The following is a 22,000-nucleotide window of genomic DNA, read 5'->3' as shown; positions in this document are numbered from 1 at the left end:
TACTTTTAAGAAAAGCAGAGTAATTATATGTGGCGGCTTTATGGATGGAATATAATGTGATTAGTAAACTATTGTGGTTTGCAGTAATTAAGGGTTTATGTTATTTAAATGATTCACTAAAGTTGGTAGAACATAAGGTGCACATTTTTTATTTATATTAGACCAGAGGTTCTCAAACTGTGATCGGTGGACCACCAGTAGTCCACGAGCTCCATTCAGATGGTCCGCGGATAGTTCCCTCTAAGGTGCATGCCTGGGTGGCCGCACACGAGAGAATGAAGGGCCACCCACCAAATTAGTGGAGCCGAGCAGGCGTGGCTTCACTAATGAGGTGCCTGGACCCTGGAGAAGACGCCCATGTAAGGTGAGGTGGGAGGGGGCAGTGGGGCGAGAAGAGGGGGTCGGGGAAATTTGGGACCTGCAGGGCTGTAGCGGCCAGAGAAAGAGGCAACTTTCCCCAGCTCCAGTGCTGCAGCTGCCAGGGAGAGACGGCCCTCCTTCCCAGCCTCAGCTCGGGGGCTGCTGCAGTGGGGGAGAGAGGGAAAGACCCCCCCTCCTTCCCAGCCCCAGCCTAAGGGCTGCCACGGCAGGGGAGGGAGGGCACATCCATTGCATTAGAAAGGTAAGACGACTGATATTAAAATATGAGTTGTGTGCTTTTATTTGTAGAACAAAAAACATTTATGATTACTATTTTTTATATAGCACTTTTATCCAAAGGCCTTTACAATACTTAGCTAACAATATAAACAACACTTGGAAAGATCATTAAGTGGTCTGCTGAGACCCTCAGCAATTTTCAAGTGGTCCGTGGATAAAAAAGTTTGAGAACCACTGTATTAGACAATTTTTTCTTAGTTAGCATTTTACAGAAGGTGTAAATTCTGGAAATCAGAAAATACTAATCAACACTGATCTGTAGCGTTTTAGTATGTGGGCATTTATATTTTAAGAAGTGAAGCAGTATCTATATCTGGGATTTTCAAAAACGCCTAAGTGAGTTAGGTGCCCGAATTCCACAGATGCAATGGAAATTGTGCATTTAATTTCCTTGGGCTGCGTAAAAAAGTCCCAATCTATAAAGTACAATTTTCTGAGCAACTTTTTTTCCAGGTTACTCTGTACTGAATGGATCATATTCTGATTATATATTTAGATTTTTCGAGGGGTTATGCTAGATTTACACTGGTTAACTGAGATCAGAATCTAACCCACTACAAGTCTGATGCAAAGTCCATTGAAATTAGTGGAAAGACTCCCACTGACTTCAATGGGCATTGAATTGTGCAGCACTTCTGGTTGTAAACCCATTGTGCACCCCATATAAGAGTGATTAGGAGCAATGGGAAGCTGACCATCCAGGCTTGAGACACAAGCAATTCTATGGCACATTTCTATTATAAACTAATATTTATCCCCATTACTGTTACAGTTTCTTCCAGTAAATATTGAGTTCAACCCTAATTCAAAGGCTCTACTTTTGAGGCAAGACTGAAACAGATGGAGATTTTGGAGAAAACAGGAACATTTACTGCACCATAAAATATGCATTATTCTTTGTCCAGTGTTACACTAGGCTACTTTTCCTAATAACACAAAGAACCTCTTTCTATTGTCTAGACAGTTTCAACTCTTTCCACTAAGTTTAAATTTGTGAACTGAGTATGAAAGCTTTTCTCTCTCACCATCAGAAGTTGGTCCAATAAAAGATATTACCTCACTCAGTTTATCACACACAAACACACACACACACACAAAGCTATATGCATAGTCACCATGTTGCTTTAGAGCTTTGGTACTATATATATATATTAATGTAAGTTTATTGCACAGTATGATGAATAATTGGGACGCACAGTTCAACTTCTATGAATCTAACCTCTGGAATGAAGATAAACATTTCACTTTGAGGCTCAATTGGTCTCACATAGAAATGTTTAACACCAGCACTGAGTGAAGAGAAATCTAGCTTTCTCCCTCCTCTTGCCCAGGGTGAATTTATAGATACCAGAAATTTCCAGTTAAAGAATTTAGTTTTCAACAGTTTACAATGCAGCTATTCATTGCCAATTTGTTTCACCATAGAATTGAATCCAGTGTAACTGAAGACATTTCTGCCTTTGTATCTGCAGGTCTATTAACTTAGGGCAATTACTCTGCAAACAGGTGACAACTCTTCTATGGGAGTTATTGAATTCTAATGCTGAAAACAGTGCACCAATAATGAAAGGTCAGTAGAAGAACACAACAGAGCAGCTTCACTCTGACTGTTCCTGTGAGATGGCTAAGAAATACGTCAAATTAATTATTTGTAAGGGAAAATAAATGTTTGATATTACCTGAGAGATTCTTTAGGCCTGGAATTCTTGGAGATCAATTTTCAGTAGTATTTAATTTTTCTGTTTGGGGGAAAATTAGAAAGATGAACTACTAATTGATGGGTCAATTTAGCTGGGGGGGATTATTGAGATGTCTTTGTGGAATTTATTGACCTTTACAAGAACTCCCATCTAATTAGCAACCTGGATTAGAAAATGCTCACTCAACCCCTTCTCATCTTTTATTCATTCAACTTTGTTCAACTGAATAACTTGTGCTCCTCAAATACCTATAGTATTGACTGGCTGTCTCAGGATTTGAGAACATGGTTCATTTTGACAAAAAACTATTATGGTATGTCTTGGCTATATTTGACCTAGTTGTTGGCGAAGTGCAGGTTGTTCAATGAGATGGTAAAAAAACCCCACAACAACCCAAAACATAAGACACATCATTCCAGGGGCGGGTCGGCAATGAATGGAGAGATTTGTTTTCCATCATTCACCATTCTGAGTTCTGAAGTACAGGTTGGTATGAAGTGTAAATGTTACTGTGCCTCGAAGAAGTGAAGAAAAAAAAATGAAGAGATCTTATGATCTTACCTTTGTCTTAGGGCCAAACCTGATCTCTGTGCATAACCCAAGCCAGACTACGTGCAGAGAAAGTACATTGGAGGTTAGGGGAAACAGAATCCCAGCCCACAGAGAAGGCATAGAAAACCCTTCTAGCCTCTTTGTGGCTGCTATTACAGCTCCAGGCATGGAGTAATGCCCCAAGCCTCATCCTTAAGCCTTACAAAGGGTGTTAAGCTATTGGATTCATGTAGTTGTGGACCAACTGAACAGACTCCCCCCCCCCCCACCCACTTCCCCTTCATGACCCTTAAATCCCTTGAGTCCAACATTAAGTGTGCATGAAGCTGGGCTATGTATCTCCTGCCCCTTCCATGTGCTAGTTTCACAGTGTTCGTTCAGGGCTTTCTGCAGCCTTTACTTGAGCTAGAGGATTTTGCCCTCAAGTAATACGTTAACTCATTTTTTTACCCTGCTCAACAAAAAACAAATGGTCTGAGCTTTGTGTATTTCTAACACACGTTTTATAATGAAATCACAGCATAATCCCCAAACAGTCACACCGTCTGTCAAATCTGCCCTCGGATACAGGCACAAAACTGCCATTGAAATCAACAGGAAATGTGCCTGTGTATCTGAGGGCAAAACATGACCCCTTACAATTATTTGCAGACAGGAAAACAGTGCACAAAACAGCCTCTTTTTAAGGAGCAAACATGCTTCTTCAAGAACATTGATTGTAGCTTGTCAGAAACGGAGGATAAAACAGAAAATCCCGTGAGTAGCTATTATTTATGGACAAGGTCTTGAAGAGAAAAAAGATTTATTCAGTTTGAAAACCTTCATAGCTTTAATAGTCCACTGTAGAATGTTGCACTCGTTGTTTTTTTCCTGAATATTTTTTAGATCTTTATTTTATTTGTATTATTTGTATTCTTTTTTCCCCTCATATGTAGCACAACACAGCTTTGGTCATGTTGCCTCTTTTGTTTATTGTCACATCAGTAGTGAAAATTGGGTTTATTAAATGACATTTCCTCTCATGGCTGGATGACTGCCCTTGCAGCAACAGAAATAAATATATTGGGAGAATCATCACACGTTAGCAGAGGCTATTAATTTTCATTACAAAATTATCAAAATCACCCCAGGGGGCTGGAACAGTTTGTATCGTGGGGGTGCTGAGAGCCACTGAACCAAACTGTAAACCCTGGAGATAATGGAAACCACTTCAAGCCAGGGGTGTGGCAGCACCCCCCGCACTCAGAGTGCCAGCACCTCTGAAATCACCAAAGTTGTGGAGTTTAACAGCAACAAAAATGGGGCTTCGAATCTGGAGAGAATTTTCCACCAGTTAGAACAGCTTTAAGGAAGGTCAAATGTTGTGTCTAACCAGTTTGGCAGTATCCTATCAACATTTAGAACTTGATCCTTCAAACCTTTATGCACATGAATAGTCCTATCAAACTCAATGGGACTACTGACAGGAGTAAACTTTCTCACATGCATAAGCATTTGCAAGATCAATCCCTTAAAGACCAGCACAAATATGAAATAATGTCACAACTTTTGCGAGACAGAAACATCTATATTCAACCCTATTCACAAAGGAGAAACAGTCATGTATAATATATAAAAGTATCACCTGTAACAGTGAAGGAGACTCAAAGCCAGAAATATTATAAGGTAAGAGAAATATTTATTTTAATTTTGCACAAGAACGAGCTTATACTGAACAAATTCAATCAAGAAATAATAAGTGCAGTAAAACAAGGAAATATAGATGACTTTCCCCATCAGAAAACATTAAGTAGCCATGCCTGTGCATCACTTTTTTTACAATAACTTATATCTTTTTTCAGAGCATGTACTGTACATAACACATCTTAGCTGCTATATTCTTTGTTCCTGAAGACATCCTTCCTTTATTCAAATTTCTGCTAGAGTCTGCAGGGAGCAATCAAACAAAATTTGTGCAGATTCAAATATTATTAAGTAAAAATCTCTGTGCCTATTGAAGTGTTGGACTTTCAAAGCTTCAGTAGACTCAATGATCACTTCTATTTGTCTCTCGATCTTGACATCGTTAGGTACAATGTTACAATGTGTCACTTTACCACTAACCTAATATTCTGCATAATGATGCCAGACACATAAATAGCCAGAAGTTGAGCCTGACCTCAAAGAAAGGTTTACACATCTGAGCTTTTCTCCGGTTCCATAGATTTCATTCTCACTCAGGTAATTGAAAGCTCACTCAGTTCAGAACATTTCTGCACTTTAGATGGACAAAACTGATATGATTTCAGTTTTGGCTTTATACAATTTTTGGTCTAAAGGTCTTTTTGTGAAGGAAAATTCTGTAACCAGAAACTGCTTGTGAGACACGGTTGTTAGCGTCACAGTTCCTGAAGGCACTGTGGATCCACTGAGCAACAAACGTGACCATTCTGTGTGGGGGGAGGAAGGGGAAAAGAAGAGAGATATTTAAATGGTTAGTATTTTGTAAAATCAAATTAACAATCAGAATGACCACCTGCAAATACCTGCCCAGTAGAAAAATGTTTCTAAATAAATGTATAAACTGTTTATTTTTTAGTTCTTTCTATCTTCACTTCAGTCCCATACTCTGTGTAAAAGGAATCTAATGATTTCACTCACTAATCACTGTTGTGATCCATACCATAAAACTAAGACATAGAATTGAAGTCATTTGGCAATATGCTATTTATTTCACATGGATCAGGATTTGGCCCAATGTGTGCAGTAAAGATGACAAAGAAGACAAGGCATTAGGAGTTTTATTTAGATTTGACACAGGGAACCACGAGTTTTATTTAGCATTGAATATCTCAAGTTAATACTTTCAAGCTGTAACACTGTCAAAGGTTAATCTTTGAAGTTTCTCCTCCAGATCTTAGTATAGACATATTTCTATAAACATTAGCAATTAATGGCACAGGATGCCTAGAAAAGTGATTGAAGTATTGAAGAAAAGATATATGTTGCATTTCTACCTCTTCTTCTCAGTATGACTCTTAATGCAGATAGTGCATATAATTTTTAAAAAGAAAAGGAGTACTAGTGGCACCTTAGAGACTAACCAATTTATTTGAGCATAAGCTTTCGTGAGCTACAGCTCACTTCATCAGATGCACCTTATGCTTATGCTCAAATAAATTGGTTAGTCTCTAAGGTGCCACTAGTACTCCTTTTCTTTTTGCGAATACAGACTAACACGGCTGCTACTCTGAAACCTATAATTTTTAAATTACTGTAAATACATTTAGTCGATTGAAGTGTGGTTAAAGATCAGGGATGTAAAAATCATTCATTCATTTTCTTGACTGTATGTGGCAGGAGACTAGACAACCATGCCAGCAATCCTAGAGTTCACCTTCTTCACTTGTGATTTGAAATGGTTTTGTGGCTAAGTCAGCTTTAGCTGATGCCTGGCTTTCTGAATTCTTAAAGGATTTCATGTAAACCTATTTTGCAATAGCTTGGTTAGAGAAGCTTATCCTAAAGCTTTGACCTGCCATGTGATGTACTGCTAGAAAACAGTGAAATGAAGCAGTACAAATGAGACACATAGCGGTATGGTATGTATATTTTGTGATACAGAATCAAAACTATACAAGCTGTACTATGGTATTCGCCTTGTTTGCTTGGATTAGGCTGCTTGGATGGAAAACAAAGCTAAAATACTTACAGTACATGTCAAAAAAGAACATAGTGTTGGAAAGAAACAAAATAGGTTTTGTTCTTTGCGGAACAAATGGTACATGTTAATTATTAAGAGTCTCAGGCTCTAATTATACTGTTATGCCTTGTAATACTTGAAAATTCATAACATAGAATTATAGAATCATAGAAGATTAGGGTTGGAAGAGACCTCAGGAGGTCATCTAGTCCAACCCCCTGCTCAAAGCAGGACCAACCCCAACTAAATCATCCCAGCCAGGGCTTCCTCAAGCCGGGCCTTAAAAACCTTTAAGAATGGAGACTCCAACACTTCCCTAGGTAACCCATTCCAGTGCTTCACCACCCTCCTAGTGAAATAGTTTTTGCTAATATCCAACCTCGACCTCCTGCACTGCAACTTGAGACCATTGCTCCTTGTTCTGTCATGGAAAACCTAAGGATAAATGGTGAATCTAGTTTAAACTGGCACAATGACTATTTGGCATTTCTGTTTCTGACTATCCTAAAAGAAAAGGATTACACTAATGTCTATCTGGTCACTGGAATTATGTGGAGTATACTAGCTGAACTGGTTTCCTCTGTAGATCTTAGAATGGATTCTGACATGACACATCGGGAGCCCATGGAGCTTGGCATAGTATCTATATTACTCATATAGGGTCAAATCATGATCTGAGTTTACAAGGCAACAATTGGTACCAGTAGCCCATAGCTCTGTATAAACTGGTTGTGAAAAAGAGAGACCAGTCTTGGAGCACAAGAGGGTAGAATAGATGGGACATGTTCCACAACTGACAGCCAGTGGAATTTATACAAATAAGCTCCTTCTACACTCCCAGGCATCTCAACAGAATGGGATTCTGATCCTGTTTCTTCTTCCAAGTGGAGCCTTAGGTGTTATTATATAGCCCTATGGGAAGGACATGGGATGAGATCTGAAATTATTTGGGAGGGTTATAGATCTTCATCCCAATGGATCCTGCTCTCCCTCTCTCCCGCCTTCCTCCCGGCTGATCACCTCTGTTGGGGAACTGCTACTGGTCATTCTTCAGTTATACACAATACAAAATACAGTTCCCCTCACATCTATCTATCTATCTATCCATCCAATGGAAATACTTTATTCTAACATCCTTTTTTTTTTAAATTTCTTTTAGAAGAGGCAGCGGAATTCACAGAAGCTTTTCACCATGAACCTTTCTCCTTGAGATAATTTGTGCCTTACCCCTGAGGAATATAAAAGGCCCAAATTATGTGGATTCTGCTGTCATTTTTAAACCAAGGAAGAGCAGACTTTCCATTTTTGCCATTACAAAACTTAAAATATTTGATCAACACAATCCTAAAGGAGAAAATAGCATTGGTAATTTGATGCTCACTCTACAGTATATATTTCCTGTATGAGGTCAGATCATACAGACCTTTGGAAATTATTTGACCCTATAAGTATCTGCAAAATAGCAAGGGGCTGGCAGGAGTAAGATCTGCCATCACAGTCAAAGCAAGATGTTTCTGTGGAAAGGATATGTTTGTTCACTTGCTCAAGGTGAGATACAACATGGGCTATGATGCTGTGAGATTTCTGTCCTGCTGGCACATTAAAATCATCATCTCGTTCTTGAAAGCTCTGCACCACTGACAGGAGAGACTGCACTTAAAGGTGAACATTTCATATTGCAACCTTTGAACAGCAAGTGTAGAAACTGACTTCCCACTGACCAGACTAAATGTATTAATATTTATAAGCCACAGAACCACCTGGTAAGGAGGCATCTTGGCTTGAGTTTTATGCTCTTTACCTTGCATTGGCAGAGGGTGCACTCTGTGCCGTGTTTAATCCAAGAAGATCCAGTGAAGCGAACTACATTAGTTTCATCCAGACATGTCTTAGTGATGTCATTACGAATGGTGTCTGCCTGGCAGGGGTCAGTGACGCAGCGCGGACAACACTCACTCTTGGGGAGTACACTGAATTCACATTCCACCTCTGGACAAGGCAAAGGCCAACAGTCAACTTCACCTTGCTATTTAAAAAAAAGGAACAAAGAGAGATCACTTTAATTATTCTGTGTTGTTTCTGATGTACTATTACATGTTTCTATGACTCAATGTGTTGTCTCTTTCTGCTGGCTGATTCTCCCATGTGGCTGTATTTAAAAGACAGTGAAAAGAATTCTGATGCTCATTTCCTATTGACAATGCCAGAAGTTACATAGAAAGTGTATGTATTTTAAAAATCAATGTGTCATTCTGGAGGGGTGGTGTTGGTGGTAAATGGAAGGGTGGATTGATTTAAATCAAAGCAACTTAAATCACTGAATGTAATCAATTGAAATCAGCAATCAGGAAACTTGATTTAAATAAGGATACATTTCTTATTTACTAGATGATTAATTTTTTACTTGTGATTTCTGTCCAGCTCTAGTTGGATGGAAATTCAAATTCAATTATAAATGAACCAAAACAGAATTTTATTTATTTATAAATAAATAAATGTATAAATAAAACTACCTTAAATGCACTGGATACATAAGAAAAAAAGTTTATCAAAAAGTTAATTAAAGTATGTATTGCATTTAAAACTAACTGATTTATTAAATAAAGGAAGTATCTGTAGTTAGTGAATTGAAATGCTTGTTTCTGGTCATCATGTCCTTCAAGATTTTAGAACTGCTTGATTTCATCCTCACACACCTAGTTTTTATTCATAGATTGGAAGAGGAAAAGGAGCTTTCCTGCTTTTTCAACTCCCAATTGGTTTCTTAATTTTGAAGGATTACATCAGTTGAATAAACTGGAATGAAGAAAATATTCTCTCTGCACCTGCAGAAGAGGCTATTGCCATCAAAAGCTGGTTTACTTCAACAATCTCTAGTTCCAGATGGTTAGCCAGGGACTTCATAGAATATAGACTATCAGGGTTGGAAGGGACCTCACGAGATCATCTAGTCCAACCCCCTGCTCAAAGCAGGACCAATCCCCAATTTTTGCCCCAGATCCCTAAATGGCCCCCTCAAGGATTGAGCAGGCCAATGCTCAAACCACTGAGCTATCCCTCCCCTGACCAGTTCAGTGGTTTGACTTTCTTTAAAATTTGGCTGCAAACATGTACTACTTAATATTATTTCTTGAATTTAATTTAAATGATTTTAATAGGTTGTAAAAGGTTTGAGCCTTAACATAGGTTGTCATTATTTCAAACTTAACTTTAAATAGGTTTGATTTAAATTAAAACAATTATTTAAGTTAAAAAAATCCAATTTTTAATTTTTTTAAACTATCAGTTTTTATCCACTCTAGTAAATGGACATCTTTCTGCCTCCCCATTCCCGTTTCATTCAAACATCTTATTTTGTCTCTGCTGTATTAGGGAGAAAATGCTACTCAGACATGCTGTGGATGTACAAGCTCAATGTGCAGCCGAATGTATTTTGGCTGCATAGGAGATCTGGAATGCCAAGAAGCCATGAAAGGGAGTAAAGTGTTGAAATATGGACAGAGATTACAAAGGAAATAGTTCTGATTTATGTCAGGGTAAGTACAAGGATAATCAGGCCACAAGTATGTAAAGCTGTCCTTGATATCATTGACTATGAGGTATTGTTGAGCCACACTGGATCCTAACAGCGTATAAAGGCTTGATCTAAAGTTACCCCCTTCTTTTCTTTTGAGGGACCTCACTGGGTAGTGCCAGGTGATCGCTCATTTGCCTTCAGGGTTTTCTCATGCAAGGCTCTACAGGGTTCTGTTCTAACATTCAATGTGACTGAACAAGAAAATGGCAGATGAAATTCAGTGCTGGTAAGTGCAAAACAATGCACATGGGAAAACAATCCCAGCTGTATGTATAAAATGATGGTGTCTACATTAGCTGTTACAATTCAAGAACGAGATCTTGGTATCGTCATAGATAGTTCTCTGAAAACATGCACTCAATGGGCAGCAGCTGTCAAAAAAACTAACAGAATGTCAGGAACCATTAGGAAAGGGATATGCAATAAGACAGAAAATATCATAATGCCACCATATAAATTCATAGTACACCCATCCCTTTAACAAAAGTACAGAGGAGGGCAACAAAAATGATTAGGGGTATGGAACAGGTTCCATTTGAGGAGAGAATAAAAAGACTGGGAATGTTCATCTTGGAAAAAGAGATGGGGGATATGATAGAGGTCTACAAAATCATGGATGGTGTGGAGAAAGTGATTGGGGAAGTGTTATTTCCCCTTCACAGAACACAGGAACCAGGGGTCACCCAATGAAATTAATAGTCGGCAAGTTTAAAACAAATATAAGGAAGTACTTCTTCACACAACACACAGTCAACCTGTGGAACTTATTGCCAGAGGATGTTATGAAGGCCAAAAGCATAACTGAATTTAAAAAAAAGAATTAGATAAGTTCATGGAGGATAGGTTCACAAATGGCTATTAGCCAAGATGCTCAGGGACAGAACCCCATGCTTGAGGTGTCCCTAAACCTCTGACTGCTAGAAACTGGGACTGGATGACAGGGGATGAATCACTCGATAAGTTGTCCTGTTCTGTTCACTCCCTCTGAAGCATCTGGCACCAGCCACTGTCGGAAGAGAAGATACTGTGTTATCTGGACCTTTAGCATAACCCAGTATGGCCATTCTTATGTTCTTACATGTTAGGGAAGTGCCCATTAGGGGAGTTAGCAAAGTACTACAGGCTTTGATGCCTCCACTGTGTAGATGACAGCCTATATATCAATTTTGCTGGACCATAGTACCAGTTGAGCTTCTTGTCCAATGTCTATCCAACAATGGGGCTTGGATGAGCATTAGCTGGATGAGGCATGGCTAAAACCAAGACGATGCTGCAGGTTTGGGGAAAGAACTGAAGCTATGGCGGAGATTTTATCATTTCTATCAATTAAGTGTGCTAGCCTTGTTAATTATATTTGATACTCATTATATATTATACTTATATATTTACAGCGGGTGTTATCCTCAGCTATTTATGATCCTTTTTCGTCTGTGCTTGGATGTGGACCTCATCACAATGAGCTGGCCCTTGCCATCTCAAGACTAGATTACTCCAAAGCACTCTACATTGAGTTCCAACCAATGACCACTTGGAAACTTCATCTGGTGTAGAATGTGGTTACTTGCTTAGTAAATCACACTTTTGACAGTGACATAAGCCACAACAGACTACATTATACAAGTACTTGGTAGTCTACTGGTGTTTCAATTTGTTTCTGATTACAAAAAGAAAAGGAGTACTTGTGGCTCCTTAGAGACTAACCAATTTATTTGAGCATAAGCTTTTGTGAGCTACAGCTCACTTCATTGGATGCATACTGTGGAAAGTGTAGAAGATCTTTTTATATACACACAAAGCATGAAAAAATACCTCCTCCCACCCCACTCTCCTGCTGGTAATAGCTTATCTAAAGTGATCACTCTCCTTACAATGTGTATGATAATCAAGTTGGGCCATTTCCAACACAAATCCAGGTTTTCTCACTCCCCCCCCCCACCACATACACAAACCCACTCTCCTGCTCTTTTGTGTGTGTGTGGGGGGGGGGGGGGTTGAGAAAACCTGGATTTGTGCTGGAAATGGCCCAACTTGATTATCATACACATTGTAAGGAGAGTGATCACTTTAGATAAGCAATTACCAGCAGGAGAGTGGGGTGGGGGGAGGTATTTTTTCATGCTTTGTGTGTATATAAAAAGATCTTCTACACTTTCCACAGTATGCATCCAATGAAGTGAGCTGTAGCTCATGAAAGCTTATGCTCAAATAAATTGGTTAGTCTCTTAGGTGCCTCAAGTACTCCTTTTCTTTTTGCGAATACAGACTAACACGGCTGTTACTCTGAAACCTTTCTGATTACAGTGCAAACTGATGATTTTGCCCTATAAAGCCCTAAAATGCTTAGCATCTGGCTACACTAGAAATCTGCTTTTGGTATGATATTGAGCAGATACAATCAACACAGGCAGTAAAGCTAACTCTCCCAAGTATAAAATGGAAGAGGCTGATGTCACAGAATTTTCAGTGAAGGGTCCTCAACTCTGGAGCTAACTGCCCTTTTGGTCTGACCCAAGGACCAGATTAGTTGATTTCCCAAGCCTGTTTTCCTAAGCTTCCCCAGAGGGGTTGTGTTGAAACAGGGCAGGAGTAACCGAAAGCAGGGAATTTTATTTGTTTGGCATCTGAAGATTCTTCTGGGTATATTTTTCTATTTATAATTTCGCATAAAAGTCATAAGGTGCCTAGAATATCAGCGCTCAATTGCATGCTGTTCACTGGGGCCATGCGTGTTTGAGGCTGGAGTGTGGCCAAGGGATCAGTATACTATCCAATACTGCCAGTCAAAGTACGGACTTCACAGAGGCCAGAGCTGCTTGGTTGTCCTACCTGTATCACTAGGTTTGGGTTTTGGAGCAGGATTCCATCCCTGATCCAATACGTGTTTAGGTCCCTTGTACCTGGCTGATCTATTCAGGATTTATATGGAGAAACCAGCATTGGGCCCTAAGAAAGTATTTTGTTTACAAAAATCACATATAATGCATTAAACAGTGGTGGTTTAAGTGGCCCCCAGAGCATGGAGTTGAGAAAGATCATCTAAGAATTTGCTATAGCTTTTGCTTTACTTTTTCCCCTGGAAAAAATATTAGAAAGTTACTGTTTTTATACAATTCCCATCTGGTTCAAATTTCCCATGTTCTTCAGAATCACATGATGCTGGGAATAAAAGTAATCTTAAGAAACAGTGACTGACCTTGCCATTTCAATTGATTTTCTTGGATTGAATGAAAGTACAAAGAGTAAATAAAAGAGATGTCACCTAAAACATCCATCTGGTAATTGTATGAAAGTTACAAACTATAGGTTTTTATTTTTAAGGCATTTAACGAATCACATGGGGACCTATTTTATTGCATTGTAGCAAGAGTGAACTTGAAACCTACAAAAGTTTGTCCATTTGGAATTTGTTCCTTCCTATTCTTATTCATGACTGTCAGACCAGAGAAAGCCACTGGATGGACCAGGATTTACTTCCGTAGATGAAACCAAGGTAAAACACCATTCATTTTCATCTGGGGATTGTTTGTGACAGGGAAGTTATCTCTATACTGAACCCAATGACTTCAGTTAGACTAAATTTATGTCAGTCATAAGGAGACTAAACTATTGTGTGCCATAGATAGAGAACAGGAAAAATCAGGATGGCACAAATGCCTGAAAACCCTGCACCAGCAAGAAATTGATTAGCTACAATATGCTCAGATGATCCTTGCAGATATGCCATCTTCCATGCTGCAGAAAAAGGAAAACAATCCCCCAAATCCTTGCCAATCTGACCTGAGGAAAAAACCCTTCCTGACCCCAAAAATGGCACTCAGTTTCACCCTAAGCATGTGAGGAAGACACACCAGCCAGGCACCTCTGTACTACCTCAAAGCACAGGTCCACCCTATTAGATGACCCATCTTCAGCTGTGGATAACCCCTGGTGTTTCAGAACTAGCCAAAAAGAAATCCAGAATACATCTGGCCAATAGTTTATTGGGGGAAAATATTCCTTCCTGACCCATAAAGGTGACTGGTTGAAGCCCTGAAGGATGAGATTTAATTACAATCATTGTCTTAATGCAGAGCTGAAAGTGTTTTATTGTGAAGTTGGGGGCAATGCAGAGCTTCTTGCTCTCTCGGTGCCCTATGAAGGAAGGGAATAAACAACGGGATTCATAGACACAGACTCTAAGACAAGAAGAGAGCACTGTAACCATTCAGCCTTATCCTCTGCACACACAAGCTGTAGGATTTCTCCAAGAAGCTGGATTAAAGCTTCTTTAGAAAGACATTGAATCTCGTTTTAAAGACTCCAAGTGATGATGAGTCCTCCACCTCCCCTGGTGAGATGTTCCAGTGTTTAATTACCCTCACTGGTAGGAAATTGAGTATTATTTTAAGATTGAATTTGTCTAGCTTCAACTTCCAGCAACTGGATTTTGTTATGCTTTGTCAACAAAATTGAAAAGCTCTCTGATATCTTTTTCCTATATAATTATTATACAGAGTGATCAATTCATCTCTCAACGCTCTTCTTGATAAGTTAAGTTGAGCTCCTTTAGCCTCCTTTAGCCTCACATTGTAAGGCTGGCTTTCCAGTCTCTGGATCATTTTTGTGGGCTTCCTTTGAACTCTCTCCAGTATTTCTACATCCTTCTTGAAGCCTGGACATCAGAACTGGAACAGTATTCTAGCAGCTGTCTTAAAAATGCTGTGTAGAAAGGCAAGATCACTTTCCTGCTTCTATTTAATATTTCCCCTTTTATTTATCCAAAGATCAAATTAGCCCTTTTTGCCACACCACTGCACTGAGGCCTCATGTTGGGGTGGTTACCTTTGATGATCCCTAAGTTCTTTTCTGAGTCGCTGCTTTCTGAGACAGAATCTCCCATCCTGTAGCTATAGCCTGCAGTCGTTGTGACCAGATGTACTACCTTGTATTAAAACACATTTTGTTGAATTGTGTCCATCTAACTCAGGGATTCAGACTTCTCCATAACAGATATCTATCCTCCTCATTATTTACTACCCAATCAATCTTTGTGTCATCTGATAAAAATACTGAATAGCATTGGACCAAGAACATACCCCTGGACTACGCCACTAGAAACGGCCTCGCCAATTGATGTCTCCCCATTAACAACTACATTTTGAGATCTAATCGCACTGCACTATGTCTAAAAGACTTAAGAACTGTTGCCTCTTAAAACTTGCAAGGGACATTATTTCAAACCAATGCAGTAAAGTGCAGCTTGGTGAACAATTCTCAAGAAATAATGTATTCAAGAAATGTAATCTTTTTTCACGTTTGTGAATTGGTCGTGAACAGACCGAGTTTTTACCAACTTGTCTTCTATTTGAAATTCTTCCACAAATAGTTTAACAAATAAATTTCAGGCTATGCACTGATCAGAAATTGCTTGTTGTGATACTCATTTAAAAATTCAATATTCAGAATTCGCTTTTCAGGATGTGATTGGCCACTTAAGCCATTATTTAGGTTCTTTAACTAGATGACCGCCACTCTCCACTCAAAACAGTTTTATTTCACAATTAAACAAATTTCATTTTGCGATGAAATGAATCTTGGCCATAGGCCTGAAATTTGCTGTTTGGAAACATTTGTGCAAACCAAACTTTGATTACACAAAAGGGAAACAGAAAAGGATTAATTCAAAAATACATTCAAAGTGAAATCCCATTTAGATGTTGCCAAAATGCTTGGAGTTCATTTTTCTTAGTGCTATTCTACACTATAAGTGCTACAAGTGTTGTAGCGCATCTGGTGAAGACACTTTCCCGTTGGCATAATAAATCCACCTCCGTGAGAGGCGGTAGTTAGAGAGGTGGGAGAAGCTCACCGACATAGTGTTGTCCGCACTTAGGCTTAGGTTGGTGTAACTTACGTCACTCAGGTGAGAGATTTATTCACACCCCATAGTGATGTAAGTTATGCTGAAGTAAGTGGTAATGTAGACCTGGCCTTACTATAGGCTCTGCTGTTGTAGGAAGACTTACCAAGCATCGACACTGCTGACAGTTCTGCACCCAGGTATCTCCACTGTTGTATGAGAGCTCCCCACTTTGATGTAGACATTGACTGCTGAGCCTTGAGTCACATTCAGGGCAACAAAACAGGTCAACAGTAGGGTTCTCACAGTCACAGACCATCCGCCGACACATCACATAGCCACTCTGTTGTTCCAAGACCAAACAGCACATAGTGATAATAGAAATTTGCATAACTCTGGTCACTATACAAAATTGGGCATGTTGGCTTAATTCTAAATCACATGTTAATTGGCATGTCCTTAATTTCTGTGTATATCCTTCATAACAGCAATTCTTCAAGCAGCCCTCTCCTGAGGTGATGAAAGACATTGGTTTTCCTGAGACAGTCAGATTAACAGATTTTACTAAGATTATACTAACTTTTGTATGCCTGTTAGTAAGTGCTGATAGAAACTTCAAGACCAATCCATCTCTCCTACACCTATTGTAAAGGGTTCATATTAGAAAGACTAAACATAGCCAGGGTTCAACTTAAATGGTGGTGAAACCTTAGCTTTTAGAGAGTTGTCCCTGTTTTTGCCAGCAGTGAATTTGGCCCGGGTTCTGCTTCAACATTTTCAGCACTAAGCATGAGTTTAGGGGAAAGAACACCTTCACATTAATATCTGAGGAGGATGGACAATATTACTTTGGGGTATATGAGAGGCCGGGAGGGTGGGGGAAGACAGCTTTTTTCCTTCACATTTCATCAGTTCTAGCCAATCTAATTCTGGGTCCAACTACATCTCAAAGATCTATGCACAGGGGAAATCTTCTGTGCACTAATTTCACCGCTCCCACATGGCTAAGGGAGATGGGTGTCTCTGATGGCTCTGTCTTCCTTTTTTCAGGGTTGCACAGCAAAGCCTCCAAGGAACTATTATTCATCCAATGGGAAATGGCCGGGATTGAGTAGGACTGGGATAGGGTGCTCGGTGTTGGGTACAGGGAAGCACACTGATCCCAAATGGTCCTGTGGAAATCACCTTTCCTGTGACATCACCTCCATGGTGGAGGGGGCCCAAGAAAAGCAGTAACAGAGTAATTTCACTGGAATCATAGCCTTTTCTTCCACCCTAGCAATCTCTCCCTTTTCCCCATCAGTAATTAAAAAAACAGTGAACTTTATACTAACCTGGCATGAGCAGACGGAGCACCGGTCGTTCTCCAGAACCCAAATCTGCCCATTGTGTTTGATTTTGTCATCATGGATACAGTCTCCTGTGCAGTTTTTCCCATGAGGACATCGACAGTCATACCCACCATCCAAGTTAAAGCAAACAGTGTCATTGGCACAGCTGTGCCTTCCAGTCCCACATTCATCAATGTCTGTGAAAACATGCCGCGTAAGGCTTTTAGACCACATTCAATTAACAAAAATGGCCTTGCTACAGCCAGTATAAATGATTCTCAGCCATTAAAGCCTTCAGCTGAAAATTAATTTGCACTCCACCAGAATGGGGAGAAATAACTCACAAGTTCACACAATGTCTTTGAAAAACCGCTTCTCTGTTTTAAAAGAAAAAAACCTTTATCATTTGAATTTTTCTAAGTGAAAGTTGTAGAGCAAGAACAAGGCAACCACAACTTCTAGACAAGAGGCACAAGAGCAGAGATAATACTAAGCCCCAGAAAGACCATTAGTCTATGGAAGCCTGCATCCATGAGAACTAAAAGGATACTTAACAAGCAAAAAGAAAAGGAGTACTTGTGGCATCTTAGAGACTAACAAATTTATTTGAGCATAAGCTTTCGTGAGCTACAGCTCACTTCATCGGATCCGATGAAGGTGCCACAAGTACTCCTTTTCTTTTTGCGAATACAGACTAACACGGCTGCTACTCTGAAACTTAACAAGCAAAGCAACCGACAACTGAATTTGCTTCCAAACTCTTTTGCTTTCCCTAGTGCTTTTGAGTCACCTACACATCTACTGAAAAGTTAACATGAAAGGTGAAGTCTGACCTGTAGTTTCATTCAGTAATAAGGGATCACATGGTTTATCTAAGGTACCAACAGAGCAAATTAGTTATTCGAGTTACAGAGGCATCCATGATCTTTGTGTCTAATATAAGAACAAAATAAATCTCAACGGGGATTAAGCTGAACAACTTTGACACAATATTACATTTCAAAGATTTCAGAGTACTTTAGAGACACATTTCATTAATGCATACACACACATCTTTCGCAAAGATAAACTAACGGCATACACTGCCTTGCATTTCAATGATTTTATTTAGCTTTTCGAGCTGTCTCCTCCTAGAGGGAAAATCCCACCCATTTCTCTCATTTTAGGATTCTGAAAGAGCATATGATAAATAGCACTACTCAATATAAATACATTTTGGAATGTATCTGAAAAATCAAAGGCCACATCCTTGGCTGTGCAAATCTGGGTAGCTCCATGGACTTTAATCATAAATCAAAACTTTATGACAATCTGGCCCCATGTTTTTAATTACAGATTGGACAAAAAAGTGATATTTGTGATACTTACTGGACAGCAGACCAATAAAAAAATCAACATAGACGTGTGTATCTTTCACAATCAATCTCAAAGCCTCAGACAATACTCAACTACTTTTGGCTTCAAAGATGGAAAGGGAACCTTCTCCAGACCAGTCTTAAACCCAACACTTACAGCAAAACAGCTCAATTAAAACTTCGGCTCATTGTGCAGCTACAGTCAAAAAAGTAACAAGATGTTAGGATTCATGAGAAATAAGATGGAGAAAAACACTGAAAGTTATATAATACCATTATCTGAATCAATGGTGTGGCTTCACCTACTGTAGTAACCCCATCTCAAGAAGGGATACTGAAGAATTAAAGGGAGTTCAGACAAGGGTGACGAAAATGATTAGGGGCCTAGAAAAACTCTCATATGAAGAGAGATTGAAAAGACTAGAATTATTTATCTTACAAAGGAGACAAATAAGGGGAGAGGATAAAAGTATATCAAATAATGAATGGACCTAAAGAAGTTTGGGAGAACAGAACGTCCAGATCTATCTCATGACACAAGAATAAGGGGTGTCAAGTTTCCTTCCCCACTCTGAACTCTAGGGTACAGATGTGGGGACCTGCATGAAAGACCCCCTAAGCTTATTCTTACCAGCTTAGGTTAAAAACTTCCTCAGGGTACAAACTTTGCCTTGTCCTTGAACAGTATGCTGCCACCACCAAGTGTTTTAAACAAAGAACAGGGAAAGCGACCAGTTGGAGATGTCTTCCCCCAAAATATCCCCCCAAGCCCTATACCCCCTTTCCTGGGGAAGGCTTGATAATAATATTCTCATCAATTGGTACAGGTGAACACAAACCCAAGCCCTTGGATCTTAAGGACAATGAAAAATCAATCAGGTTCTTAAAAGAATAATTTTATTTAAAGAAAAGGTAAAAATCACCTCTGTAAAATCAGGATGGTAAATACTTTACAGTGTAATCAGATTTAAAACATAGAGAATCCCTCTAGGCAAAACCTTAAGTTACAAAAAGAAGACACAAAAACAGGAATACACATTCCCTCCAGCACAGTTTATTTTACAAGCCATTAAACAAAAGAAAATCTAACGCATTTTCTAGCTAGATTACTTACTAACTTTACAGAAGCTGGAAGGCTTGCATCCCTGATCTGTTCCCGGCAAAGGTATCACGCAGACAGACAAAACCCTTTGTCCCGCCCTCCAGATTTCCCCTCATTGGCCATTTTAGGTCAGGTGCCAGTGGGGTTACCTTACCTTCTTAACCCTTTACAGGTGAAAGGATTTTGCCTCTGGTCAGGAGGGATTTTATAGCACTGTATACAGAAAGGTGGTTACCCTTCCCTTTATATTTATGACAGGGGGTGTGCAATGAAATTGAAAGGTGGCAAATTCAAATCTGATAAAAGGAAATACTTTTTCAGAGAACACATAAATAGTGGAATTTGTTGCCACAGGATGTTGTTGAAGCCAAAAATTTAGCAAGATCCAATATGCGATTGTACATTTATATGGATAACAAGAATATCCGGAGTTGCAATACTTAATGCTAACAGATTTTGGAAAAGATATTAAATGTCATGCTTCAGGGTGTATGTAGACTAGTGTCTAAGTATTAGGGATAGGAGGACACTTAATGTGATTATTCCACCCACTGCTTAAAGCAAGATTTCTTGTACCTCCCTCTGAAGCATTGAAGCTGATGCTGGTCACTGTCAGGAACAGGATACTGGATAAACTGGACCATGGATGTAATCTAGTGTGGCAATTCCTATGCATTGAAGCTGATGCTGGTCACTGTCAGGAACAGGATACTGGATAAACTGGACCATGGATGTAATCTAGTGTGGCAATTCCTATGTTCCTAAGTGAGTAAATCACGACACATCCTGACCCTATTATAAAAAAGAAATTGCTGAACCCAATGTGAACCAAAACTGGCATTTTGGCATTGATTAACTACTCTGTAAACCAATTTCCAATCTCCTGCAACATTGGCTACCACCATAAGAAAAAAAAGTAAATGTTTAATATTTTAAACAAAATGATTAATTTCTAACACTGGAATTCTCTTTATTATTGTTAAGCCATTTTTATGGAGGGACTTTTTCTTGTTTAAAATATTTTCACACACAGGGCTCCCACACTTCTCAAGCAAGTTGGTGACTACCTTCATTTGACTCAAAACTACCACATTTAATGAGAAATTTTGGGTGAAATTCATATCTGTGTAAATGAGAACATCTCCATTACAGCAAGTGGAGCTGTGCCCGTTTACACCAGGTCTGAATTTAGCCCTTCATATTCAGGCACATTTCACAACTTATTCATTGCGGTGGAATTTTCCAAAGGTTTCAATGATAGTTTAACTCTGCTTCCACAGAAGTCAATGGGAGCTTTACCACTGACATTCCAACTTCAATGGGAGCAGAGTCTGGACAACACTGAGAGCTTCTGACATTCCCACCCTTCTGCTTCTGAACTTTCAGCTTGCTGAACTCAGAAAAATGAATACCCTGCACAAGACAGGTTAAATATCCTCAGCCCAAATCAGTGGGCGTCCATATTGTGATTCTAATCTACTCTGAAACAGCAACATGCTCAAAATGCAGAGAGAGAAAAACAAACTTGCATACATGAAATTCATATCTGCATTATTCATCAGCATCAAACTTCATTCTTTATCTGCAAAGTGCTTAAGCACAAATCATCCTTCCCTGACAAAAGCTTACTTCAGCGTTTTGATTTTGGACTTGCAACAAACCACCATAAACCATGAATTACGTTGCTGACATTTTGTTTACGACCATAACCGGGGCACCAAACACCATAAACTACTGAGGCTGCTGGGGACTGAATTCGGTAGCTGTTACTGCTGAACACAATGAATGTGAGGAAAATAATCCAGGCTGCAAATTTCCAGCAATCTCAGACCTAGGTGTTATATCACTATTATCACTCCCATGTCATCTTCCAAAAACACATAAACACTGCAGCCAGCTTACAACAGTGCTTAGGAAGCTAGTAGTTTGAATGGTACAGATAGGAATGTGTGAGCCTCAAAAGATTTGGAGGAGTGTGTTGGATAAATCCTACAAAATGTGAATAGCTACCCAGAGCTTAACTGAGGGCCAAATTTTGCTTACCCAACCCATGTTCGATAAGATGTACATTTTAAGGTCTTCCTTCTCCCTCCTCCTATCCCGCACCTCCCAACCCAATCACATCACATGACCATAACACGGCCCAATTTCCCCTCCCCCAACACCATTCTCCTGCTCCAGAGGCCTCCTGTCTTTCTATTT

The 22,000-nt window shown here is 39.4% G+C and overlaps 1 protein-coding gene across 1 annotated transcript in view; it reads right to left on the bottom strand.

Moving 5' to 3' along the window:
- Positions 1-4,568: 4,568 nt before the first annotated feature.
- Positions 4,569-22,000, bottom strand: part of NELL2 (neural EGFL like 2) — a 242,198-nt gene continuing 224,766 nt past the window's right edge. Inside the window, exons 17-20 of the mRNA XM_084639619.1 lie at positions 17,345-17,538; positions 16,177-16,353; positions 8,396-8,620; positions 4,569-5,341 (exon numbers count right to left, since the gene is read on the bottom strand). Of these exons, the coding sequence (XP_084495745.1) occupies positions 5,291-5,341; positions 8,396-8,620; positions 16,177-16,353; positions 17,345-17,538 (647 nt within the window). The 3' untranslated portion in view covers positions 4,569-5,290. The remainder of the gene's footprint in view (positions 5,342-8,395; positions 8,621-16,176; positions 16,354-17,344; positions 17,539-22,000) is intronic.

This window comes from Lepidochelys olivacea, assembly GCF_965140295.1.
Source record: "Lepidochelys olivacea isolate rLepOli2 genome assembly, chromosome: 1".
NCBI classification, from domain to species: domain Eukaryota; kingdom Metazoa; phylum Chordata; order Testudines; family Cheloniidae; genus Lepidochelys; species Lepidochelys olivacea.
The sequence above is the reverse complement of the archived record's forward strand: the minus strand, read 5'-3'. Positions and strand labels throughout refer to the sequence as shown.